General features: G+C 44.6%; 1 protein-coding gene across 2 annotated transcripts; it reads left to right on the plus strand.

Moving 5' to 3' along the window:
• The first annotated feature begins 1175 nt into the window (after positions 1-1175).
• GPT2 (glutamic--pyruvic transaminase 2) lies at positions 1176-26964 on the plus strand. 2 transcript variants are annotated; one of them, XM_065640837.1, is made up of 11 exons: positions 1176-1852; positions 10792-10881; positions 12377-12485; positions 16457-16590; positions 18520-18763; positions 19364-19443; positions 20012-20148; positions 20835-21009; positions 21990-22145; positions 23079-23191; positions 24375-26964. In XM_065640837.1, the coding sequence occupies exons 1-11, from the start codon at positions 1514-1516 to the stop codon at positions 24463-24465; spliced, it is 1668 nt and encodes a 555-aa protein (XP_065496909.1). In that variant the 5' UTR covers positions 1176-1513; the 3' UTR covers positions 24466-26964. The 2 variants fall into 2 exon arrangements, with proteins under 2 accessions (XP_065496909.1, XP_065496910.1); XM_065640838.1 differs by having other exon boundaries at positions 1176-1385.
• Positions 26965-27414: the final 450 nt, after the last annotated feature.

Below are 27414 nucleotides of genomic sequence, written 5' to 3' on the forward strand. Positions count from 1 at the left end.
CCCATGGGTGACCCATTGCAGTCCCACAGGTGACCCCATTGCAGCTCCACGGGTGACCCATCTGCAGCCCCACGGGTAACCCCATTGCAGCTCCACGGGTGACCCATCTGCAGCCCCACAGGTGACCCCTTTGCAGCCCCACGGGTGACCCATTGCAGACCCACAGGGGACACATCTGCAGAGCCACAGGTGACCCATTGCAGCCCCACGGGTGACCCATCTGCAGCCCCACAGGTGACCCATTGCAGCCTCACGGATGACCCACTGCAGACCCACGGGTGTCCCCTCTGCAGCCCCACGGGTGACCCATCTGCAGCCCCACGGGTGACCCATTGCAGCCCCACGAGTGACCCACTGCAGCCCCACGGGTGACCCCTCTGCAGCCCCACGGGTGACCCATAGCAGCCCCACGGGTGACCTCATTGCAGCTCCACGGGTGTCCCCTCTGCAGCCCCACGGGTGACCCATCTGCAGCCCCACGGGTGACCCATTGCAGCCCCACGGGTGACCCAATTGCAGCTCCACGGGTGACCCATCTGCAGCCCCACGGGTGACCCCATCGCAGCCCCACGGGTGACCCCTCTGCAGCCCCACGGGTGACCCCATTGCAGCCCCACGGGTGACCCACTGCAGCCCCACGGGTGACGCCATTGCAGCCCCACGGGTGACCCCTCTGCAGCCCCACGGGTGACCCACTGCAGCTCCACGGGTGTCCCCTCTGCAGCCTCACGGGTGACCCACTGCAGCCCCACGGGTGACCCACTGCAGCCCCCTCGCTGTCCCCACTCTCCCGCAGCCGCGCAATGAGCGCGGGAGGCCGCTTCTCCCGAGAGACAGAGCAGAACCAGCGGGGCCGACATCGCATTTCTCCAACCGCGGAGCAGAAAAACAACCGCAGACAAAGGGGGTAGGCGGCAGGACCAGCTCCCCGCCCCGGGGCTGGCACCGAGCGGCCTCCGCTCCGCCGTTCCCCCGGGAACCGCCCCCGCATGTGCCCCCTCCCCGGCACCTCCCGCCGCGGGGGCGCGCCCGGCTCGGCGGGCGCTGCGGGGCGGGCGGGGGGCTGTGGGCGCGGTAGTTCCTGCCCATCACCTGATGCTCTGGGCAGGCGCAGCCGCGGCTGCGGGAACTACAGCGCCCGGCAGCTCCCGCGCTCCCACTCCGCACCCGCGGGGCGGCAGCGCGGGCAGGGGCGGCTGCGGGAGGATGGTTTTGCCCGGGACTCTTCCGGAGCGCCGGCACTTCTCTTGGGGAGAGGGGTGTGCAGCGCCGTTCTGATGCAATGATGGGATCTATTGCTCCTCTGGTGGCATCGCAGCGCTGCAAGATCAGTTGGATCCACTGCAATTAAGTTTGCGGGATCTGGATATGAGAGGATCGAGCGTGTACGTGTAGGTGTGCCGGCCCTTCGGCGTCTCCCCTGACTGCATCTCGTGTGCGGCTCGCTAGCTCCCGGCTCCCATTACAACACACACCCATCCTTAATCGTGCTTTGGGAACTACCTGAAGGACCATGCATCGATTTATCCCGGTTGCCAGGCGAGCTGCGGCAAGCCTGGGCTGCAGAGGGCCGGGGGGCTGCCGGAGCGGGCGGCAGGACGGGGCTCTGCGCGGCGCGGCGGGGCTGCCGAGCGCCCGGCTGCCGTGCGCCCGGCTGCCGCGGCCGGCGCGGGGGGACGCGGTGCGCTGGAGCAGCGCTGCCAAGGCCTCCGCGGTGAAGATCACCGAGAAGGCGAGCAGGGAGAAGATCCTGACGCTGGAGTCCATGAACCCGCAAGTGAAGGCGGTGGAATATGCAGTGCGGGGCCCCATCGTGCTTAAAGCCGGCGAGATCGAGAAGGAGCTGCGGAAGGTGAGGCAGGGCGGCCGGGCAGGGCGGGCTGCGCTCCCCGCCGCTGCGCTCCCGCCGGCGCCTGGCCCGGCCCCCGGGGCACTCCTCCGCCGCGGCCGCCGCTGATTGGGGCGCCGGGGGGCTCGGCCGGGCCGCGGCCGGCGGTGGGACCGACGTGGCAGGCGGTGAAGCCGCTGAGCCCCGCGGGGCTGAGCCGCGGCGGAGCGGGCGGCCGGGGCGGCGCTCACAACGCGCAGCCCACGGGCAGCTTTTGTCCCGACCCGCTGCTCCCGGGGCCGCGGCCGGACGCGCTGCGCCTGGCCCCGGGGCCCCTTGCCACGGGAGCGGCGAGAGGCACAAAGCAGAGAATCCCGCCCCCCGGCTGCTGGTTATCAGCTGGCACTGATAGCATGAGGCGGAGCCGGTACACCCCCGTGAAGCGGTGTTTACACTTCCTCAGCCGCTTTGACCCTTTGCTGCAATCCCCTGCCCTTTGTGTTCCCCGCGAGGGTGACTGGCCGGCTTTCAGCGCGCTCAGAGCGCGTTTCCGACGGCCGGGAGGATGGTGGAGGTCCCGCCTTCCAGCCGCCCCCGGCCCGGCCGGGGCTCCCGGCGCTCCGAGCCGCCCGCCCGCCCCGAGCGCCGCTCCCGATCGCACGAGTTGAGCTTCTCGAAGACGAGAAGCCCTCAGAGCCCAAACGCTTCGTAACGCTGCCCGAAGTTTGGAGGGGTGGGCAGTGAAGCGTCATACAAGACACTCCTGAGGGTCCGGCCTAAAATGTACTAAATAAAGCGTCCAAATCAGGCAGTGCTTACATTTTGTTCTTGATATTCTGCTCTTTTTCTTAAGACTTACCGTCAAAAGAAAAATATAAAATCCCGTAGCGGTTCAGGCGTGGCTTTTTGCTCCTCCTGTTCACATCACAGCGTGAACACTCACTTATTTTTGTTTTGCGTAAAGCATCTGGCGTAGTTACCTTTCTGTGATTTCAGATATTCTTCCCTGCCTTCGCTGCTCTAAAAAGTCTTGCTAATATGTCACTACAGGTACCGCAAGACCAATTTGATCAGTAGATGTGAAGTACTTTGAATAAATCTGCCATAGCAATGCAAAGGAGAAGAGACTATTTTAATTCTTTGGTCTTTGTGTTACTTGCTTTCCCTCATTTTAGAAGGTGAAGCATGTTTTCAACTCACTGTATATTATATACCTCAATTGCTTAAGTCAGTAATTATTAAAAACAGCTCCTTTTTTAGGATTCTACTTTAAAAAAACCTCCGAATGCTGCTGGAGATTTAATTTCGGAACATTTCTTTTGATTTTTGCCTTAAAACTTGTTCATAAAGGTGTCATTGACTTTATGCAACTGGTTGCTGCGGTGAGCGCATTTTCCAGAGTATAAAATCTTCCCGTGTTCTCACTGAGTCTGTTTTCAAGTTACCATCCCAGGGCAGGAGGCTTTACTCGACAAAACGAATGCAGGAGGATCTTCAGCAGCTCCTCCCGGCTCCCCTGCTCACTGCAGTTACCAGCTGAGTCACTGCCAGGGACAATCATCTTCTGTGCACTTTTTAAAAAATGCCGGAGCAAGTCATTGCCAATTGCTTTATTAGAAGATTATGGCAGTTTCGTGCCCGCTTACGTGGCATTTTCCCCTTAAAAGGGTTTTTTTTCTTGAACCAGTCTCACGGAATATTATCAATGGCTACCAGCGTTCAGAGACATGTGACTGTGCTCTAGGATGACTAAAGCAAACACAACCCTCCCTGTTGGCAGGGAAGGACAGCATTACTGCAAAAGTTGAGACAAGAGAACACTAATCAACTTCAGGAAGCAGCTCAAAGGCTTTATTTTCTTCCCCACTGCTCGAGTTATTCATTCCTCTTTGCCTTTCCGATAAAAATACTGTTACTCCTGTTGTTTAGTCAAACTGGTTGGCAAAGTGTACAGCCGTGAGTAGTACGAGTGAAATATTGCAGATTATCTACATGCCCGGTTTTCAGTCTGAAATTGAGTTTGTGCGATCACAGGTCAATGGCAGTGGAACCTACACCCTGTTACGCCGACTGTAAACCAGCCGCGTGAAGCTGTTGCACAGTGTGAGCTTTTGTCTTCCCCGAGTTTCGTCCTGCTCTCTCAGTTCTGAACGGCAGCTCCTCTGTTATTCTGTCTGGCACTTGCTTCTTTTGTGTGTTAACTGCGAACGATTACAACAGGAGCTGTAACTCCACAGCACGGAGGAATAAGGACTGAAATGTTGCTCGAGAAGTCTCCAGCGAGGTAACGGAAGGAATAGTTCTTTAAAAAAGTAAATGAGAATGAGGCATTCATTTCAGCTAATGTGCTCTGGATTAAGCCAGTGTAAGGGCCAAGTTAGAATCGTCTGGTAAAGCAGAATAAGATTGATAGCTCGGGAGTACAGATGGTGCCGGCTGTGCTTGGACTTCCAAAGTTTTGTTGGCCTGTGACCTGTACTCATCTAGGTGGAAAATCAAAGTTTTGATCTACATTAAGTCTTTCCAGCTGGAAATCTTAATGCAAAGTCACTTACTTGAATCACTTATCTGAGTTGTTTTTTTTTTTTTTTTAATATAATTTTGAAATTGCGTCCTGCTTCGAAAGTGAGAACCTGATTTCCCCTTTGCTAATGGTAATAATCGGCTGATTCTGGCTTACTAAGGTGATACGAGGAGAAAGAACTGACTTCAGCCATTTTCCTTGGTGTTTCTGGAAAGTTTTTAAAGCAAGCTTGAGCACAGGCATATTTTAACAAATGATTATACTTTCAGTAGAACTTAAACAAATAAGATATTTCTTCTATCCCCCCTTTTTTAGACTTGCTAACAGATGGCCACTATAGCAAGTATTGACTTTAACTGCATTTCAGACTAGAAATTTTAGCCTCAACATGAATTCAAGGCAAGAATAATGTGATCTCTGGACAGAGCCCTTCTCTTTACTTAATGAGTAATAACGAGCTAGCTTTATCTTTACATAGACAGTGCACACGCGTGATTTGTTTCTTCACATTCATGCTAGTTTTAAATTAAATAGAAAAAAACTCTGACTTAGAATCCAGACTTAATCGTAAATGTGAGCTGACTGTCCCTGGGAGTTGTGGAAAGATAAAGCACAGTTTAGACAATGACATGCAGAAATATAATTTGACACGCCAAGAAAGAGACAAGATTGACTGGTACACTCCGTAATGAAAGGTGTTAGGCTTGAATGACCATCCTGTAATTTTCTGCTTTGAATACGTGACTGTGTGCACACCAAGAGAGTATCTTACAGGCAGGAGCATTTGACCTCATTAAGACAGAACTGTTGTTCCTCAGTTGCCTGTATATGTTGCATATGGAAGCGAATCTGCAGTAAAACCGATGTTTTTTAACAGGGCAAAACCTGCTGCAGATGAAGATGAAAGAAAACCAGTTTTGAGAGTATGATTACCAAAATCATATGTTCAGAAGCACGCAGTCCACAAGGTCCAGTTAGTTGATCTTTTCTTGTTGAATATAATAGCAAAATCTATTCCAAAATAGCCCTTTTCCAACAGATCTTCAAGTTAAGAGGATCCTAATGCCTAATCTCCCTCTAAGGAACAGTATTTTAATTCTGGAATTTACAGTCACATTAAAATCTAGGGCTTTCTTCATACAGGCGAAATTTCTGAATGCGAATGCGGTTTGAACCATGTATAAGACAAAAGTAACTCGAGGACAGCTCCTGTTCTGTAATCTCTGAATCAGATCTGCCAATTAATGGCCAGCCCCACCGATTTTCTCAGCTGGTATTAGGGGGCATGCAAGTCACCGTTGCCGTTTCAAGTCAAAATCCAGAATTCGCCTCCTCCGTCTTTCCTTCCTTCCTTCCTTCCTTCCATCCTTCCTTCCTTCCAGCAACACTTCATGTCAGCTTGAATTACACAGGCATAACACAGACTCAAAGCCTTGCTCTGTGCTAAGCAAGTCGGGTTTATTTTGCTGCTGCGAGCTGTTGTAATAAAAAGATTGGAATGCTCATTCAGGCTTTCGAGTCCTGTCAGCTCAGGGCCTCTGGGTAAGTGCTTGCTTGGCCCTTTGAGAGGAGAAAAAAAATAGAGGAGCGAGCAACTTGGCTACTGCACTGTTGATCTCAGCTATGCCAAAATGTTTGGGTTTGCCAGCTCTCTGATTATACAGCTTGTTTGTGCAAGTCACAGCAAAACCAGGCTTGACTCGTGCCCAGGAAAGGGCACAATGTTTCACGGTGAGAAGTTATTGCCCCATGATGATCACAAAGCCATGGCAGTGAAAGCAAATCAATGAGGAGCAGCCAAGAGCAGCCAAATTCTGAAATTCAGAAAGAGCTGAAATACCATGGTGCTCTTCTGGGATTAAAAGCACCTCATATTTTCACGGCCTCCTCAAGGGAACCCTTTTCAGTTCTTTCCTATTCGTTGCCAAACCCAAATCACACGAGCCTCTCTCCAGCCTGAGGGGTTTCCTTTGAAATTTGCTGAAGGCTTTAGCACAGGCGGCTTTAGGTCAGGTTGCACCCTCCTTCAGTCTGTCTGGGCACGGTGTTATTTTGCAATTTTCCAGCATCCTTAGACAGCACCACTGGACGAGGGACCTGCAGCAGGCGTACCGAAACTCGGGAGCGACAAAGCACCTGCTGGCAGTGCATTGCCTTCACGTTGGTTCTTTGGGCCAGTGTGTCACGTAGTTTATTCGATCAAATAATTCTCCCAACGCTTCTTGCCTGGTGACCCTTTCCTTGAGAGACAGCTCGTGGTTCCGTACTGTCCTCCTTGCCTGCTGCGTTTCCCGAGGCCACGGCGACGTCTCAGGGAAGAGGAGGCTTCTCCAAACCTGGTTATCCACGTGAAGATTCGTATTGACTTTGCACCAACGAATTCTGGTTCACATATGAAAATCCCTTCTCCCAGCTTTGCGTGATACTTGGAACACCGATACAGTTGTTAGAACAATCCTGTCTGACCTGGTTCAGGTTTCAGAAGCTTTTCATCCGGTCTCTTAAAAGTCTGCATTTCCTCTGAGGAGAGAGACAGAAGTAACTGCTGAAGGAACTAATTTCCAAAGAGCTTATTCCAAGTCCGCGGAGACTCCTTTATTCCATCGAAATTCTTTCATTATCAAGAAGACAGCGACTCAAAAAAAACCAACGCATTTTTATATTTTCTGCTTTACGTCTGAATTTGAAAGTGCAAGATGGCTCCTTCAGCTTTAAAAACAGCTACTACAATTCATCCCTCTGCTAACAACTTCAAAGGACTGGCAGGATATTGGCTTTGTTCCCAAGATGAAGATGAGTCCTGTTGTTAGGACAGTGTGAGGTGCCACCAAAGGCTGCAGCAGTGCTTGGTTTGTAGGGCCGGGGATGGGTTTTCCTCCTTGATGTGGTTCATACTCTCTCCAGCAGACACGAGTATCAATCTGGTACTTCCTGCTCCCCAGTTTGTTATTAGAGCTCCTGTTCTGCAAGCTTCCCTTTCCCAAATCTCTGCCTGTGGCCCAGGCCGCCGCAATCCCGTCAGACGGGCTGGAACACACCGGGAGAGCCGGCCCGGCCGCGGACAGCACGAGAGACGGAACGTGAGCGAGACACAACACGAGAGAGACAGAGAAGCGTGTGGGGGGCAGCTCTCTATCGCTAGAAGAAAGCAAAACCATTCCAATGGCCTCGTTCCTTCTCCCCGGGTACATTCCTTGGCGTCTCAGCGCAGGCGTGTCGCTGCCATGGTCAGACTGCTTCGCCCTCCGCCGTGAAATAAATCTCGCCCTAACAAGCCGCGTCCTGTTGCAGCACTTTTCCTGCTGCTCTACAACCCGGTGTTGAGGTTATCAACATCACACCCGCACTCCCTCCTCTCATATAGATCTTTTCGGACACCTTCCAGAAGGTATTTGATGTTCATCTTGCCTTGGATGCTCACGCACACCGGTGCCACCACCACAGGAGAAACCTCAACGCAAGTCACCGTGACTAATGCCACTGTCGTAGGGCTTTCAGCAGAATTCCACCTTGAACTCATCTGCAGAGCCGCAGGCACTGTCTGCATTTCCCTTGGTGCCAGCTCCCGATATTCCTGCTTTGGAACTTTGGCTCGTTAGCACTGGACACTTGTTCTTGCCTGTTACTGTTCCCCGTTCCACCTTTCCGAAATGGTAAGATGGGACTTGTTGTTCTGGAGGAATCAAAACTAAATCTGAACTACTTCTGATACTCCTCCTTTCCATAGAAAGACTGGAAATCACGTAACAGAAAAAGGTGAGAAAAAAACTAAGTAGCCGTAACGATTTTTTTTTTTTTAGATTTCACCAAGAGGGGATATGGTGAATCTCATGCGAACAGTTCTAAACAATTGCTGATGTTAACGCGTCGTCAGGCCCCAGCTATTTAAAAGCATCTCTCTTCTGAAAAATAAAAGGGCAACAGCTTTTGTAGCTGCGACCAAGAAATACAAGTAAATCAAGAGGACCGTGGGCCTTTGAGTGGGTGTGTGGGACAGTGTGTACAGCACAGCAAACCCGGTTGTTCGTTCTCTGCCAGGGTTTCACAGTGACATGACCCTTACACATTTTACTGTTTGCTCGAGGTCAATCATCACAGCGGCAAAGTGGGGTTTGTGGAGCAGGTGATGGTTTGATACTCGCAGTCAATGCCCAGAGGCAGCGGTGGCACGACCACTGAGTTGGGCACTAGCGGAGATCTGGATGGTATCAGTGCTAAAAAGCTACAACATTATTTACAATAAACCTGGCAGGCAGACACCTGAAAGAGCTGTTACCTCTGTTGTAAAGCCTATACCACTATAAAAGCTCCAAAGGCGCGTTATGAAACGCAGGGTGCCTTTCAGCATTTCACTAACCAAAGAAGCAACTGGTTTTTATTGCAGATCACCATAGTGTTTATGTGCAAAAACGCATCTAATTTGTCTAACATATTTATGTTGTTAGAGGTTTTACTTGTTCTGTTTTGAATCTGGTAAAACAGGGTATTTCTGTTTCACCTTATTGCTGAGAGCTGCTGTGTTTTTTCAGCCTGCCCACCTTAAGGCATCCCTTATTCACTAACAAATTTCTATTACTATGGGAATCTAGTAAGACTAATTCAGTTTGCTGTAAGAAGGACCAAATGCAACTAAAATCCGTGGGAATTTTTCTTAATTTCACACAAACTGAATTTGTTCTCCTTCTATATGCATCTTTCTTTTCTTTGTTTATTTGTAAGTTAGAAGGAAACAACGTTTTGCTATCAGTGGACCCCAGAGTTTGAAGAAAACCAATTTCTAGCTGTTTGCATTTCTCATAAATTGCCAAACTTCAGCCTCGGATAACTGTAAGCTTTATCTGGCATCCCTATTTCTTATTCTTTATTTAAGGCTGAAATACAACTCTTATTTAGGCACTCGCTAAGATCAGCAAACAGAAAAGCACATGACTTGATGGAGTCAGTGTGTCGCTTTCAGTTATGTTAAGTGAATGTTTTTTTCAATTCCTGCTAAATTTAAGGCCGTATAGATCTTGACCCTTTTGAGTCAGGATCACATCAAGTCCAACTGTTTTGTTTTAATGCCATTTCTAACTACCTGTTTAATTTCAAAAGAAAAACCCAAGTGCTACCAGCGATATGGTGGACTGACGTGTAGTGGGGATTTGAATCAGGTTCTCACATCATCTCTCAGCCCTGGTACACGGCTGTAAACCTCTGGATCTTGGCATACCTGGGAATTTGCATCCCTGGGGACCACTGGTATTTTAGTCATTATTTTTGCACATCTGAGTTCCGCTCTGTCGTCAAGGTCCAACACATAACCCATGGTAGAAAAGCAAAAATTGGTTAAGACTTGCCAGCCGCGTGTTCTGTATCTAAAGCCAAGAACTTGCGATAAATACCTGGGCCAGGAAGAGGCTTTGTGAGCTCAGGCCACAGCCAGAGCAGGCTGGTATATGTCATTGTGTACAGAAAATTTATTGGTCTCATTTTGTAGTTCATTAGTCCACGTGAAAATTCTGTCACTGTTAGAAGGCTTCCCTACCATCTCTGATACTTAAAAATACATTAGAAATGCTATAAATTTGTTCTTGCCTACCTCATTTGTTCTTCTTCTAACGCTGGCCTTTACTTTCAGTTAATATTTTTTATTTAAATCAATGGTGGGTGGTGGTGGTTGTTTTCTACCAGTCCGTTCCTTGCGTCTTTTCCCTTATTTTATTTTGATTTTTAAAGAGCTGTGATGGCTAATCAACATTCATCAGCCGTTTTCCCTCTGCTCTCATGACGTATTCAGTTCCTCGCAGGAAGAATGGCTGGCTGTTCAGATTGCAGAGATTAGGAAGCTTTTTAATATTCATGATGATTATTTAGCACTTCTGCTGTTTACCATATAGGGCCTCACTATGATACACTTTGCAAAACATCTGTATATGGAAAAGTGGGGCCATCACACAATGAGTATTTAATCTAAATAGAAAATTAAGAAGCAAGCAGAATTTTTACTCTTTTTACTCTAAAAAGTACTAAAGGTCTTGAGGTTTCTTTTATTGGTGGATTTCTCAAATGCCCTCAAATCCTTTTAGCTTCGCAACTGATCCTTCCCTCCCTTAGGTGTATCAAACGAGTTGCTCGGACAGTTCAAAATGCCTCTTTTGCATCTTTTCTACTTCAATGTGTAGATTCCAGGCAGGCCAATCTCTTACTTGTAGCTAGCAGAAAAAAAAAGCGCCAGCCTATCATGTAAAGGTGTGTCGCAGTCAGCACCATTTCTATAAAGCATTTAAGATTTACGGCAGTATTGTACAAGAAATGCATTAAGCTTTACATTAAACACTTCATCTGCTCTGGATGAGGCACTGCTTAGTTACAGCCGTATGACGGATACCAAAAAAAAGAGGAATGCTTTATCATCTACTTCAGCCCTAGTAATACATTGTGAATGATCTCTTTTTAGGGAATCAAAAAACCTTTTACTGAAGTAATTAAAGCCAACATTGGAGATGCACATGCAATGGGACAGAGACCAATCACCTTCCTCCGTCAGGTAAGAATTTACAAAATATTATTCTCGATTTTTTATTAGATTACCAAGAATGCCTTAGAATCTGTCTGATGTGAGTATTAGTATAAACGATCCCCTAGATGCGCTTAGACTTCAATAGTTCTTTCATAAATAATTACAAATTTTGCTTTCTGAGATGAAGTCCCATACCTTGCTCGCTGAGTGTCCTCTTTCAACACAGTAGCTTTCCTTATTTATCATTCCCCATCCATACTTTATCCTGACACTTCTATGTTATCGGTCAGCACATTCATTTTCAATAATGCACTTCAAAAAAGAAAGTGCTTGTCTTCAAAGGAAAAAGCAAATGCCTTTCTTCATCTGACAGTATGCTTTAGGATCTGCACTCGGTTGGGTGCAACCAGTTGTATTGGTGCTGATTTTGCACATTTTACCTCTGGGCAAGCTAATTGGTAGGATAACTTTTAGGAAAGACTACAACGGAATCCACGTTTGCACATTATTCCTAAAACACAAGCAAGGTTTAAAATCAGTATTATGCTATTTCCTCAACATCTCTTACACGGATATGTAAAATCTGCAGTCTGTTCTTATAGAACATCAATACAGAACATCAATTCAGAGAGTTCCAGGACAAACTGAAGCCACGTCAAACTGGGGGTCCAGGTGATAAAACTGACCTATACAGCCATCTGTCAGCAAACGACGGAGACCAGAGCTTCTTGCAATCTATTCTGATCCAATGTTATTAAAGAAAATGCTGGGTAAATGGGAAATCCTTTCTCCCTGTGACTGTGTGCACGCATGGATTAATTCTTTAGTCGTTGTCCCACAGGATGGCAACAGCCCATCCGTATTACACCAAGTGAGCCCAAAAATGAGAGAGAGACTGGAACAAATTAAGCCGAGCTCAAGCAAGGCCTCGATTCTTTGCGTCTTACATTCCTGCCTAAACTTAATTCTGCTAGGTCATGTTTCTACTTTTACTGTGTTCTATATCGCCACTTCTTTTTCTATTAAATATTTCCCACAAATTCAAATTAGTAATAGGTTATTTTGGGGAAGGATTATTAGAACATGCAACTGGGACTTCAAAGTTTGATCATATTGCTCAGTTCTGCTCTTGATTTCTTGTCGATGAAGTGGACTATTAATACACAAAGAGTGGAGGATAGAGCTGTTTAGACATAACATATGAATAATGAACTGTGTTTTACTGTGTTTGCGCTATGCATAGCTCACTTGGACTCCAGTCTTCACTGTCTGTAATACAAATAGTAATTCTATAACGGTTTTCATGAGCAGAACTTGGAACCCGATAAGATTTCTTCACTTTTGTAAGCACTGTCCTTAAAAAAAAAAAACAAACCCAACAGCTGCAAGCTCTTCATCACTAAACTTTGTTTTAAATTAGCTAGTATTTGCGATCTCCGTTTCCAGGGAAAGTTAACAGTAATATTACCGACTTCCAATAACCATGGAGAAGTGGCCAATTCACATTTTCTTGGCACCCTAGGTAGTGGCCCTGTGCACATACCCAAACCTGTTGGACAGCCCAAGTTTTCCAGAAGATGCCAAAAAGCGAGCGAGACGGATCTTGCAGGGTTGCGGAGGAAACAGCCTGGGTAAGCCTCTGCTTCAGTCGCTCCTGCTGCCATCAGAATCCAGAAAGGTAGTTTCAGTATCCGCAAGTGCCGAACTTTCTAAATTGTGTTTTGTACGATACAAGTCAACCGGGAGATGGCCGAGCTCCAAACGATGTGGGAGCTCAGGGCACGGGCTGCTCATGAGCAGTTTTGCTGAGACGTGTCGCAGAAGAGGGTTACGCAGTTGCGGAGCCCTCAGCGCCACATCCAGGCGCAACCCTGAACACAACGCGGAGCTGTTTTGTATGAGAAAAGGAAGTAGCAGGGAGTACTAGTGAGGCTGCGTTACTGCTCGTGTGGCTCTGTGAACGCTGGAGCTCTGGCTCCCGCTAAGTCCAGGTGCAGCTCTTCACCATTTTATCATCTCTGGGTGATCCTGTCCTTGTAACGATGTCCCTGTATCAACACTGTATGTCCATCTCAGCTGATTGAGTTCACAGCCCTGTGTCTTAATTGTGAACCGGCGGTCCAAGGATGTTTGTCAGGATACGAATTGGGGGTATCAGAAGCTCCGGGACCAGGGCGATAATATTCTGCAGAGGGAAAGCGACACAGCGGAAAGGTGGCAGCTGTTTATTCTGCCAAGATAGTTTTAACTGAAGATGTCAGAGCCCTATTTTGCCAAGGTAAAATAACCCCTGAAAGAACCAGAGAGCTCTGTTCTTCAACCACTGCTCCTGGAAGTGTATACGTATAATATACACGTAAATAAGTACAAACTTTGCATATCCAGTAGAGAGAAAATGGAAGAGCCAAATTCTTTCTCATCTAGCAGCTGTGCTGCCTACTTGTACCTGGGAAATGCCACTAGAATTTCTACCCTACAGATACTATTACAGCTGATGGGTACAGCAAAGAACCTGGCACACTCAATTACCTTCTTTCAGGTAGGCTAACAGTGACATTTCAGAGTACGTATTAGAGTTATCGGCACATTCCTCAGTCTCTGTGATTGCAGTGCCTATTTGCACTGCCGTACTTTGAGAGTAGGTGCTGTGAAACTTAATGAAATAAAACCTAAATAGCAGTTACATTAGCAACATTTCAGCCTTGGGCTCTTCTTAACAACACAGCCTAATACAGAATGCATTTTAGCTTCACTTTTTTTGCATTGGTTTTGTTTCTATGTGTAGAACATTAAAAATACATTTATCAAAACCAAGAAGTTCCTCTAGCTCCATTAATTCTTTTCCTGGCTTACTTTGGAACAATTAATCCGCATAGTACTAGTTGTCATGTAAGACTTGCTGGGGATAAATTTGAATTTTGCCTCTGTCTTTCTTTGTAGCGATTTGCACATCCAGGGACATGGTGAGAGTTCTCAGAATGCTGGGTCCCGGCCCCATAGGGAGTGAAATGAAAGGAATTCAGCCTCGACATTTCAGAAATATGTTGACTCTCTACAAAATCCCCTTCTCAGCAGAAGATTGAATATTTCAAGTAATTTGCGTTAGCTCAGTAGACGCTGAGGAAGTAGGCCTGAAACAGTTGCGATATTCAAATAAGACGATCATTCTGAATACACCCTTTTGATTTCAGTGGGTAAACTGAAGTTCCGTAAGTAACTGGAGTCCGAATGATTTTTTTTTCCTGATATGTACAAAGAACAACTCTCCCTCTAAATTACTGAAAACTGAAGCCACCGTAGAGCTCACCAGTGTGCTGCGCTGGTTTGTGGCTCCTCCGCAGCCTCCGTGTCCAGGGGGCAGGTACCACCCCGTGCGGGGCTGTGACCACCGGGCTGCGCGCCCAAGGAGCGACTCCTGCACCGTGCTGCTGCTCTTGGTGCCCCAGAAAGAGAAACTGGCTTTCCTGGGAAAAAGCAAAGCTCAAAACCGGATCATTTAATGTAGCCTTAAGTGCCGGGTGGTGTTCCAAGAAAACCTTATTTTCAAAAAATGTATCAATCCGGCACAGAAGGGGCTTCACTACGTATGGTCAAACTGTTTGAGGAGTTGTACTCACATCAATACTGGCCTATTTGAATGTATTAATTGTAAAGGTACTATGAGGAGGGCGACGAGGCCGGTGAGGGGCTGGAGCACAAGGGTGATGGGAGCGGCTGAGGGAGCTGGGGGTTCAGCTGGAGAACAGGAGCTGAGGGGAGACCTTCTGATCTCTGACCTGCCTGAAAGGAGCTTGGAGCCAGGGGGGGTCGGGCTCTGCTCCCCAGGAACAAGCGCCAGGACCAGAGGAAACGGCCCCAAGTTGCGCCAGGGGAGGTTGAGGTTGGATCTGGGGAACAATTTCTTCCCCAAAGGGCTGTGGGGCATTGGAACAGGCTGCCCAGGGCAGTGCTGGAGTCACCATCCCTGGAGGGGTTTAAAAGGCGTTTCGACGAGGTTCTCAGGGACATGGGGTAGTGCTGGAGTTGGGTTCGGATGTGGTTGGACTCGATGATCCTGAGGGTCTCTTCCAACTGAAATGATTCTATGATTCTTTGAACGTCTTGACCTCTGGATATGAAATAGAATAACCTCACTTCCAATGAACGTTCATTTGGCAGAAACCTACTCATGGTATTGAGTCTTGCTACTCAGACTCAGGCTCAGATATGTTGTCAGCTTCTCTTGCGTTCAAATACTCTGGGATTCCTTCAACATCACTTACTTTGCACATGGAATAACTGTCGGATCTTTCCAAGCAGTTGAGAAATTTACCCCTCACCTATATATAAAAACATCTAATATATGCACATGCAGCTTTTTGCATTGGGTTTATTTATTTGCATCCCACAGTGCAAACAGATGGATTCTAGTCAAAGCTATCAGTTGAGTACAACTAAGTGTAGAAGACCCGAAAATTGAATTCAGGTCTTGTGTATATCCCCACTGAGTCATGGGACTCAGCCCTCGATGGAGCACAAGACAGAATGACAGCTTAGGTTTGTTCTCCTGATTGAACAGCAGCTTCCTAGCTGAGGTCAAAGACCCACGTACAGACCCAGGGTAACTTTTAGTGCTGTAAAAGTAAGTGTTTAGGACATCGGAGAACTTTGTGCCCTGAATTACCATTTTGTGCCATGCAGTTGTGCAGTACTTGCAAGAATTATTAGCAGACAGACTACTAGCATATAACTGAGTGATGAGAGCTAAGTCAGGCACAATTATTCCACTCCACCCAACGAGCAAAGAAGATTCTGCAGATTCATGACACTGTTCTAAATTAGATGTACACTTGTCACTTCATTGTCCATCAGTCTTAGGCTTCATAGCTTGAATCCATTCCTCACCTTGGTTTAAGCTTATTTTTACTCTTTATTTGTTGCACGTGCTCAACAAGGACACACACAGGCATCTGACATCTTTATTTAAGATTATTCATTGCGCTCTGTAAACTGCACACGAGATTTATAGATTGGGGTGATCCCGCATGTTTCTGCTACAAGTAACTGAAAAGGGGTTGTGGGAGATGCTGTGAGGGAGAGAGAAGCCGTTTGGTATTTTGGGGGTTTCAGAATCTGGGAGAAAATGATATTATATTATTTTGATATTGCAAATAGAAATCTTATTTTTGTCCTGGATTTGAAGAAGTTATTTGCCTTCCCGTTCCACATGGTACCTCTGTTCCTTGTTCCCGTTACTTAAATAGGTGTTGATTGACATTCCGAAGTGGTTTTCAACCTAAGTAAAGCAACTGGGAGATAGTAAAAATAGGATTGCTGTCCTAGTTTGCAAAGTAGCCTTTAAATCCTACTTTTTACCAATCCAGTGTATTATTTTTCTGTTTTAGTGATACTTATTATATTTGTCTAATTCCAAATGAATTATTGTGTTCTATGAACAAAGCTACTCCCTTTCCTCTTCCCTGAAAAAAAGAACAATGCTGGGAATCCAAAGGCCTCGTATATACAAATTAATTCATACAATACTAGCTCGGGAGTTTTGCCAGCAAACAGAAAACCTGGTGCTTACTGAATGTACTCAGTTCTTGTTCTCTAATTTCTACAGGCTCTTACAGTGCCAGTCAAGGGATAAATTGCATCCGTGAAGATGTCGCTTCGTACATTGAAAGAAGAGATGGAGGGGTTCCTGCAGACCCAGATAACATCTATCTTACCACAGGGGCAAGTGATGGAATTGCTGTAAGCATTAAAATTAAACCTGTCTCTTCTTGGTGTAACCTATAATTTATCAGTGAGCTTTGCAAATACAGATCTCTGTTGAAGATCTGGTCTCGGAAACTCCTGTGAGTTTGGTCTAACAGATGCTGAGGTCACATGAAGTGGATATCCCGTACACCCAGTTGTGGGGATGTAAGATGCCAGCTAAGAAACCGGCACATAGAGACAAAGTTTCTTAATATACATTAACTTGTACCTTTTGTAAAGGTAGTATAAACTACATAGGTGCCTGACTATAAATTTAGGAGATTTCAGACCACTCAGACTCAATAATGGTTAAAATACATGAGCGCTGAAGATTAGAGGGTATGAATCAGTGGCAGAGAGAAGAGGGAATGACCTTGGAGGTGGGAACCCTCAGCAGCTCTTTCTCCTGGGAAACTCTCTGCTAGTGTAGATCAATGCCAGGGAAGGTCCCGGACATCTCTTTCGGTAGCTTGTTTGGGAAAAACTTCAGGTTTGACCTCAGCCAAGGTTCAAAGGTGGTCCTCAGTTAAGACAAGAGTCTCTATTAGATTGTTCCTTTACACAGACACATCTACTGATATTAAAACAACCTTTATTAAAGCAGCCTTTTATAGCTTATTTGTAAAAGTTTGGGGGATTGTTGTTGTTGTTTGGTTTGGGTTTTTTTCATGACATCTAGTGGCAGAGTTCAGAATGACAATGCTCTGGCATGAACAGTTCCAGAGTTTCTGATGCCCTGTGATTTCCCCAGTGATGAAAAGGCAGCAGGACAATGAGTCTCATTATTTGGCACTTCCAAGGATAAAACAACTATTGTTTCCTAATGTGGGGGACAGAGGGTGTTTAAAAGGGTTTTTAAAGTTGCATTTGGTCCTGATTATACATTTTGGATGCTTGGTATTTTTAAACCAGTGGTGGGTACATAATTATGTTGACTATAAATCGTTAGTTTAGCAGCTGAGTTAGTATGTGATGAGAGGCAGACTTTCTTCTAGAACCGATGAGAATTTAAAGAATACCGCTGTTATATCTGAAGAGAGATTTTTGGTTCTATGCCGTCAATCACATGTTGATAAGGACGCCCGCTTTGATTGCACCTGTACTTCAGAGCTCTCCCTTGATTGTAAAGGCAAGAAATCTCCCAATTTCCTGCACCAAATGCACTCTTTTCTATAATTCACATGTAAATAGCCTACACATAGACACACATGGACGCTGGACACAGGTAAATCCTCTGGGCTGACCTTAGCACAAGCATTACTTTTCTGTCTGTATCTTCTGGGCATAAACTACATATGATACTTTAGATTTCCATCCCAAGACATGCAGACTTTTGGTCTCTTCTGTTACTTGAAAATGAAACCATAATGTGAGTCTCTAGCTTTGTTCCCGCCTGGCCACAATTGCTCCTAATCTAAACCAGGGCTCTCAGTGCCAAAGGAGAACCTTCACAGCCCCCCTTGTAATTGCTGGTTTTATTTATCGGCCTCTTGTGTTTAGTGAGAGAAAATGAGCGGAAGGCAACAAGCAACAACTAGCTGAGGCTTCTTTGCTTACAACTGGGCACAGTAGAAAAATCATGGTCTTGGTAGTCCTGCTTCCAGCTTTCCTCCTTGCCTTGTGCTCAGAATGGTTTTTCCTAAATCTTGGAGTTGATCAGACCTGATCTTTAGAAGCTGCGACGTGCAGAGGAATCCCATTCAGCTGGGCTGCACCACCCTCGCTCAGCCAGTGACTTAACTTGAAACAAGTGAATGCCCTTCGATAGGAGAAAACGACTGTATGCTTCTAGGATAGAAATCTGCTACCTTAACTCCAGGTTTTTTTAAGAAGGAAGATGAGTAACTTATTCTAGAGTGTGCTATTAATTCTGGTGCGTGACTTTTTTTTTTTTTTTTTTTTTAATTCCTACTTTTTCCCCAGACAATTTTAAAGATCCTGGTCTCAGGAGGTGGGAAATCCCGAACAGGAGTGATGATCCCTATACCACAATATCCTTTATATTCAGCAGCCATATCTGAGCTGGATGCTATCCAGGTGAACTACTATTTGGATGAAGAAAATTGCTGGGCTCTGGATGTGAATGAACTTCGCCGTTCCTTGAATGAAGCAAAGGCATATTGCAATCCCAAAGTGCTCTGCATCATCAACCCCGGAAATCCCACAGGTCTAGAGCAGTTTTGTTGAATGGATGGGGTTTAAGATCCTTTTTTATTTTTTTTCATCTTTCATTCATTTGACATTGCAGGCAAATCCTAAAAACACATCAGAGGTGTAAAGCTGAATTCTAGAGATCAGTGCTCTAAGTAGGACAGCATGTCATACTTTTAGAAACTTATTTTCAATATCATGGAACTCCAGGGATTTGGGAAGAGAGGGAGTGGGTTCAGTTCACTTTTGCAGACCCATGGAATGACTTTTTTTTGAGTAGTTGAGGTTGATTACTGAGCAACTAGCTCCCAGTTAACCATCATGCATGTGAGTATTTAAAATGATCTGTTGTGCACAGAGCATTTTTAATAAGTTATTGATTACTGTATCTCACACTTCCTTTGCTTGGGGTGGACTAAGTTACCATGAAATAGAATCCCTCCGAAAATGTACCTTAATTTCCCACTTAATGAATTGAATTCTAAACTTCAATACCACTTTTCTAAGAAAGAGGGATGTCTTATTGAAAAGCTAGTAGTTTAACTAGGTCTGGGCTGAAAGATTTGTATATATATGCTGCACTAACTTTCTTCTTGCTTTAAAAATCAAACTATAGGGCAGGTGCAAAACAGAAAGTGCATCGAAGATGTGATACACTTTGCTTGGGAAGAGAAACTTTTTCTTCTGGCTGATGAGGTAATGGAATATTCTGTTCTCAAAAGCACAGCTAAGAGTACACATATGAGGTGTAATTTTGTTCCATGTGTGCTATTGGTATTTTTCTAAGTACAGGGAGCGAATTCGCTGTTATCGTATTAAGACATGAGCAAACATGCAAGATGCTTAATATCAGAGGGTTAATATGAGAGGTGGCTTGATCTGGATTTGAGCTAGAGAGAAAGTGTAGGTGACACAAGCCAGGAGACACAAGGAGGAGCTTTGCTGGAACAGACCTAAAAACCTGTGTGATACTCAGGCCACTCCAAATGAAAGAAACAGAAGGAAAAGAAATTTAAACATACTAGTAAAGGTTAAATGATACAAAGAAGCTCGCTGTTCTTCCAAAGGCTAAACTATTAAGTATGGCCACATGAGATAAAATGTATAATTACAGAAACTATTACTTGACAAAGAACCTTGTGTCTTCTACCGGCTTTAAGTTCTGGGTGTTCCGGCTGTTTCTTGGGTTCAGATGTGGCTCTCAAAGGGCAGCGCGTATCCTCAGCCAGGGGACAGAGCACATTAACGTCTTCTGACTGTTCAGGTTTACCAGGACAATGTGTACTCTGAAGGATGCCAGTTTCATTCCTTCAAAAAGATTCTGTATGAGATGGGACCCGAGTACTATAACAATGTTGAGCTGGCCTCTTTTCACTCCACCTCTAAGGGATACATGGGCGAGTAAGTCTGCTTTAGTTTTTTTTTATCTCATCTTCCTCATTAATCTGGTTGGACAGCCGTTTCGTGTTAGTGACCCGAAGGTAATCCACTGTCTTCTATTAATTTTAACTAAAAACTATTAAGAAAAGGAAAACAAGCATTTACAGCACAGAGTAATGGATTAGCTTAGTGGTTTTCGAAGTGCCAAATAATAAGTGTATTTATTTCAGACACCTAATGCTTCAGTTCCACAAAGATGAAATCCTACAGTCCTAAACCAGACCCGTGATAAAGGAAAAGACGGTCTCCAACATCCGAGGGAACAGCTCAAGGATCACTGGGACATTTAAAGTTACAAATAATGTTGGGGTTTGGTTGTTGCGGGGAGGAAGAGATGGAAGAAAAAGAATTTTCTGAATAAATGAATGCTGCAGCAGCCATATGCTCTTGTCCTGAAGAGCAAAGAATCCAAGCGAATCGTTACCTTGCCTATCAGGGAAGCTGCGCGTAGACGAGTTTCTCTGTACGGGACACTAGAACTTAATGGCAAATCATTTAGTTCCATCTTAAAACATTAGCAGTATAGCAGCTCTTTCAACAGCCTGGATTTACATATTGTAAGATCCTCATTAATTGTCTTTCCACTTCTGCAGTTATTTTCATGGCTTTTCCAGCTAACCAATCTTTTCTGTTCACTTTCATCACAGATGTGGCTACAGAGGAGGTTACATGGAGGTCATTAACTTGCACCCAGAAATTAAAGAACAGCTCGTTAAGCTGCTTTCCGTTCGCCTTTGTCCTCCAGTCTCAGGACAAGCAGCAATGGATATTGTAGTGAATCCTCCAATACCTGGAGAAGAATCTTATTCACAGTTCATAAAGGTCAGCAAGAACATCCTTGTTCTTTTGTGCATTTCCTAATCCTATCCTAAGTATTGTGAACTCAAAAATTCAAAATACACACGGAGACCAAACTTTTTTCCTTTCTTCTCGGACAATCCTGTAGTAACACCGATTTACAGAACGATGCGGGGCATTTTAAACTGAATATGACTACCTTTATAATATTTTCTATTCCTTTCATGGTTCCTTTGTTTAGGAGCCAAAAAAAGCTAAGGCGGCATTATAAAATCAGCTTTCTTGCGCAAGAATGGCGAGGAGGTTAAATGTAAATACGCTCAAGTGACTTGGAGCTGTGATGTAGAAAAAGCACATACATCACGCTCCTCCTTTTACTGACCCTGTGTGCTTGATGAGTAGAACCTCTGTGTTAGATAACATAAGCCTGTGAGAAACTCCAGGCACCTTATCACTATGTCTGAGATTCCTGCCTTGTTGGGAGGAAGCGGAAGGCTGATAAATTCAGCTTTTCTCCTGTGTCTAGCATGACAAAATAATTACTAAAAGATTTGCTTTTACTAAAATCTGAATAGGAACGTAAGTTTAAATACAATTATAAAATCAGCCTTGTTCTCAGGTATCCAGTGCCTCTATATACTGAATAACATGGTGTTCTGTATTAGAGTATATGGTTTCTCACGTGTAAAAATGCAACTGAATCTGGCTTCAGAAATTACAGTACTGAGTCAGATCAAACAAACAGATCAACGTGGTCCCTAAAAGCAGCCAGAAGTCGCTGCTCAGATGGAAGGACATTCAGACAGCGACTCTATCCACCCCATCCTGCCGCTGCCTTTCTGCACCGCTGCCTCCGAGAGCAGGGCTGGAATTCAAACATCCTCTGCTCAGGAAAGCCCAGAAAGTGCTGAATTTGGGGAAGGCTTCTTGAAGCATCTTCATTTTCTCCGGTGTTTTCATTGCCGCTTCACCTACGTCACACTGAACACCTTCCTTTTGAACAGGAGAAGGAGTCTGTTTTGAACAACCTTGCCAAAAAAGCCAAACTGACAGAAGACATGTTTAACACGGTGCCGGGAATTCACTGCAATCCACTCCAAGGAGCCATGTACGCTTTCCCACGCATCTTTATTCCTTCCAAAGCCATTGAGGAAGCAAAGGTCAGTCGCTCATTCTCACCCCTGTCCATTTTAAACTTCGCACACTTGTGCCCGCCACTTCCAATGATTAATTTTTATTCCGGAGATAGAGTAAGCTCATGTAGTTACAAAGTGGTACTTCATTGGCTACGTATGATCTTAAATATAACATGACCTTTAAGAGAGGAAAACAAAACAGCATTTCGTCACAATGCTGAGGCTTCCAGAGTGAGAATGTTGAGCCAGGACGTTGGTGTTAAATAGATTCAAGTCATAGGGTGGGCAAGTAGCTGGAGATTTCCTTACAAAGTTGACTTCTGTACAATACCTGTTTGGATTTTGGTCGGTAAACTGAATTGCTAAATGGCAAGTGGTTTTGCTTCTAACCAGAGCTCTGTTACCTCATGTGTAATACTCATTTTTTAAAGGGAATTTTATCAGCATAGGTGAGGACAAAAATAGGGCTGTTTTTCCGCTGATTATTTGACTAGACATGTATAACCTGCGTGGATTTAAGAACTTCCATAGTTATTAATCAGGGGACTTTCTCGTCGGGAGATAATTCAGGGGAAAAATAGGAAATGCCAAGGGAACTGGAACACACAGCTCTCAAATTAATCTAATCTTGTCAGATGTCAGTGGCTTAGATTTTTGTAAGTACAATTTTGAGACTCTTGATAAAAAGTTACAAGCAAGCCAGGGAGAAAACCAAAAGATATCTAAACCCTTTCTTTTGAGGTGCATGTTTTGTGTAGGTTCTCCAGCCTAGTTCCTCCATGGAGTACTGTTCTTTAATTCACAGTGTGAACTGTCCCATTAGCAATAGTTCTTCATCTTCTTCAGTAAATAGAATAAGAAACTAATAATAGGAGGCTTCAGGAAGAAAAGCAGTCATGAAACTCTATATATTTGGAATGTCTCAACTTCAATAATTCCAAAGCGTCCTTCCCTTAGGCTCACAAAATGGCACCTGATATGTTCTATTGCATGAAACTTCTGGAAGAGACCGGAATATGTGTCGTACCTGGGAGTGGATTTGGCCAAAGAGAAGGAAGCTACCATTTCAGGTACAGTTTCTGTTTGTTTCAAATCAAATGAACTGTCAGAAGCTAAGAGGTACCATCCCAGTACTTTCTCTTCTGATTAAATATGAGGATTTTTATTTCAGTTTATGTCGTCTCTCTCTCTGCTGGACATTTTCTGTGGACTGACAGCTGGGTGAAAGGCCTGGTCTGCTAGATGAGCTATTCAGGTTTCAAGGTGTTTTCGCAGCTTGCTGACATAGTTTTATTCTATTTTTATACTCGGGCATTTGAAATGCCTTGTCCACAAACGCAAACAATAATAATAGCCTGTACTCTAATCTTAAAGTTGGCTAAGGCATTATAAATATTGCGCCGCTTTCTTCTGGGGGAGGGGATTAAACAGTGTTTCCATATGGAGAAACTGCATGAAAGATGCAGTGTCTTCCCTATAAATCTGCTCTTCAAACACACTAAATAACTCTCCACTTTACCGAAACAAGATGCTGGACTAAATCTTCCAATCTCATGTTGTGAACATAAACTCCATTGCTTTTGCTTCCAATAAACAGCACTTTACTGCAGCCGAGCCGCCGAGAGCTGGAATTTATCAGGGAGTTTAGTCTTGTTTGGTCTGAAACGACATAACCGAGAGGAACTTCAGCCACGGTGGTTCTGCAGCACAGAGAGCTGGGGGATGTCTGGGCAAAACCAGTTTGTTCTGTAGGTCCTGCGGAGTCTCGCGTGCACGCTCCATGTGATTTTCAGATTACGCAGAAGAAGGAAAAAAGGAGCTAAACACTGCGGTGTGGCATGTTGCGTTGTTTTAATGCTTCTGAATTAAGTTTTCAGTTCAAAAAGAAATGTACATTTACTCAGAACTCCCCGCCCCTGAAGCTCAAAAAACTGGATAGAATTTGGAATAACTGCCCCAAATATGGAAACTGAGTTGCGGTGATTTCTTACTGGTAGCCTTCTTCATCCCTCAACAGAAAATAACAGTTCTTGAATGCCTATATATTAACTTATTGAAACAAATTTCTCTAGTTTAATAGTTTAGTTCAAGTAAAGCATAAATGCAGAAAATAAGACAATAACATCAGAACAGAAATTAACACATTACTAGCTGTGCCCTGACGTTAATCAAGATCTGTGCAAAGATCACGGTTTAGTTTGTTTTGAAGACAATGCGAGTTGTTTTTTTCCTCTTCTAACTACTATTTTTCAGAATGACCATTCTTCCCCCAGTAGAGAAGCTGAAGATCCTGCTGGAGAAAGTGAAAGACTTCCACATAAAGTTTCTTGAAAAATATGCATGAAACTACTGTGGCTTTTCCCCCTCATCCCCTCCCCTTCAAGGCAAATGCAGAAAATGGACAAAGATGTGCTGAGAATGTGCTGTTCATCTAATTTAACTAAATTCAAAATAGATAGAACCAATCTCAGATACTGCTACAACTTACTGGACTATTAAATTTAATGTCTGGTATAAAAGACATTGTTATACCAACTTTTTTTTTTTTTTTAAGGGGAAGGGGAGAATGTAAAGAAAGTGGTGAGAAGAGAGAGTCAGTAAATGATTTTGTGCCTTGATTGGAAGTTACATTGTGAACTTAGCTTGGGGAAGGGAGTCGATCATTAAAATTGCTGCTGTTGTGTGGTTTGTTGGGTTTTTTTTTTTCACAAAGCAGAAATGCCAAGAGCAATTGTTTAGCTGGGAACATCTTAAAATTCTACTAAACGAAAACTCAAAACCCTACATTACAGGTATTGTTTGGTTTAGGTTTTTGTTGTTTTCTTAAGTATGAAGTGTTCTCCAAATCTGATTAAGCATGTGGGTACAGCGTGCTTATTGAAGAAAAGAAATCTTCGGCAGATCTGTGCAGATACCTTTGAACTTGTGTTAAAAAGAATTCCTGCCATGACAGCATAATCTGAGTGGAATATATAGTTTTGGTCACAGGAGTAAACATGGTGTCTGCTTGAACCCTGTTTTTATGAAACTGATATATAATGAGGAATATTTGCTATTCAACGTGTTATCCCAGCACCGAACGCTTCCTCTGGTAACAACGCCACGAGTCGCCCGTTAACTCACATCTTTTATACACGTGGAACATAAGAAGTTCCTGTTTCAAAGCAGATGCGAGTGCTGCCAGTCCTTTCAAGTGGGGCATTTTACCCTACTTACAGCACTGTTTCAGAATCGCTTTGTCTATGGAGAACATTTGTTTGGAGCCACGTGCCAGCTGGAGCGGGCAAGGACCAACAGCTGTTGTCACCAGGGGAGATGCTGGGGGGCTCTGATGGACGAGAAGGTCTCTAAAGGAAAACGTCTTGTGCCGAGCATAAAGAGAACGATAGTGCAGCTCACTCGTGAATCTTCCCGTCACGCCGCTGGCTGAACCGTCCTGAGTGCTTGTTAACCCCGCTCTAAAGCAGGTTGCTCTCTAGAGTACAGCTGTAGTACTTTACTAATCCGTGCCATTTTCCCTGCGCAAGAGGCGGCTTCGTTTCTCTAGAGCTGGATCCTTCTGCTGGCACTGATAACGGGCTGAAGGAAGAGAGTTCCAGTGTTCAGCCATCAAAGCATTAGCATTTGTCAGGCGTAGGCTCAGCATTTACAAAGCTTATTGATTAAGAATATCTCATTCAATCTAGTCATTAAGTTACTATTTAGCAGTCAACTCATTTTAATGTCCACCCGCACGTCATTAGGCTGCCTCTGTAGCTGGTTCAACATCCTGTGCTGATCCAGGTTACTAAAGCCAAGGGCTAAAGAATCACCGTGTGGTTTATATAAAGCATGTGCCAGTCTATGGCGTGTGGAAGACAAGACGTTGCCAATAATTGCCCTCGCAGCAGCAGCGACACGTCTGTGACGCAGCATTCACAGCTGGTGCACTTGTCACAGCTCCTTGCTGAAGTCTGCGAGAAGAACTGAGCACTTCTGCATCACCCGCCAGCGCGCACGGGGCCGTAAATGAAAACGGCTGCGACACAAAGGAGGCTTGGAGGAAAAAAAAATGATACGGTGATCTTTGGAGAAATGGACTTCTCGGAGTCCAGCAGGCTGAGAACACTGACATCGCTGCTATCCATGAATACAACCTTTTAGCTGTGTTAGCGCTCTCCGCCTGGCATCCTTCATACGCACTAATCAAACAAATCCAGAAGGCGAAACCGTAGTAAGAGGTCAGAATATTGATGTGAAAACAAGACAAACAGCACTTTCCTATTCTGGGAATGTGTCCAAATCAGATCTGGCTCTGGACTCGTAATGCCCTGTAGATTGAAGCTAAGATCTAACAATGGGAGTTAGAATATTTTTTTATATTTTTGTAACTACAGCTTTTTCATGGGGTAGTATTTGTAATCTAATAAGTCGATAGATTTTATATTTGCCTTGCATTTGCACCTGGTACTTCTGGAAAAAATATAAAGATTTACAAGTTTCTAATTATAATTTACAGGTGTGAAAGGGTTTTTTTTTTTGTTTGAAGTAGGGACAGCAATTCTTACACTTTTACATCAAAATATAACGGTATAAACTGAGTTTTTTCTAAACATTCTATTATGGTGCCTTTTATGTTTCTGACATTATAAGGGATAACAATTTGTTCTGGATGTATCTCATATGGAAGGGTGGTGATTTCTATTGTCCATCCACAATCATTTGTATGTACTGTGATAAGGTTAATGTGCATTTTTGTGGAACAATCCTGTAAAGCTAAGAAAAGACGCTTATTTTCCATGTGTCTGAAATATTTCATTAATAACAGACAATCCTTGCTTTCAAATGCATGCTTCTGGGTTTGATTTTCCTACAGGTGCTCCTTACAATGGTACTTCAGATGTATGAGACTTCCAAATAATAAAGCACATGTTAAAAAAAAAAAAAAGGTAATAGTTCTCAATTTCCTGTGTCACTGAAGCAAGTCTTGCTGGATTGCGCTGTGGGGCATTTAACTCCATGTTCAAACTGGGATTTACTTTAATCCATGGACCAGATGATTAATTTCTGCATCACTCCAATTTAGGGACTTGAAATTTGTCAAACTTTTAACCACAAAACTATTCCCTACCGACACAGGACTGTACGTAGAGATGGTCTTAGACATGTTTTATGCTCCTGATCAATTGTATGTTTTCTGTAAGGAGCTGTTGTTTCCTTTTTAAAAACCTTCTTATGGCTTGGATGAGATTAAACTTAGAGAGCAACACAATCTTGTCCTTTTGCAGTGAATGAGTTTAGTTTGGTAATTCAA

The sequence above is a fragment of the Caloenas nicobarica genome, chromosome 9 (assembly GCF_036013445.1).
Source record: "Caloenas nicobarica isolate bCalNic1 chromosome 9, bCalNic1.hap1, whole genome shotgun sequence".
NCBI classification, from domain to species: domain Eukaryota; kingdom Metazoa; phylum Chordata; class Aves; order Columbiformes; family Columbidae; genus Caloenas; species Caloenas nicobarica.

What these genes read in the sequence shown, in the direction of transcription:
- GPT2 (XM_065640837.1), top strand. Translation starts at nt 1,514, where the DNA reads ATGCATCGATTTATCCCGGTTGCCAGGCGAGCTGCGGCAAGCCTGGGC. An exon ending in TCTAAGGGATACATGGGCGA is followed by an intron (nt 20,149 to 20,834) that starts GTAAGTCTGCTT and finishes CTTTCATCACAG; the next exon opens with ATGTGGCTACAGAGGAGGTT. An exon ending in GAAGGAAGCTACCATTTCAG is followed by an intron (nt 23,192 to 24,374) that starts GTACAGTTTCTG and finishes ACTATTTTTCAG; the next exon opens with AATGACCATTCTTCCCCCAG.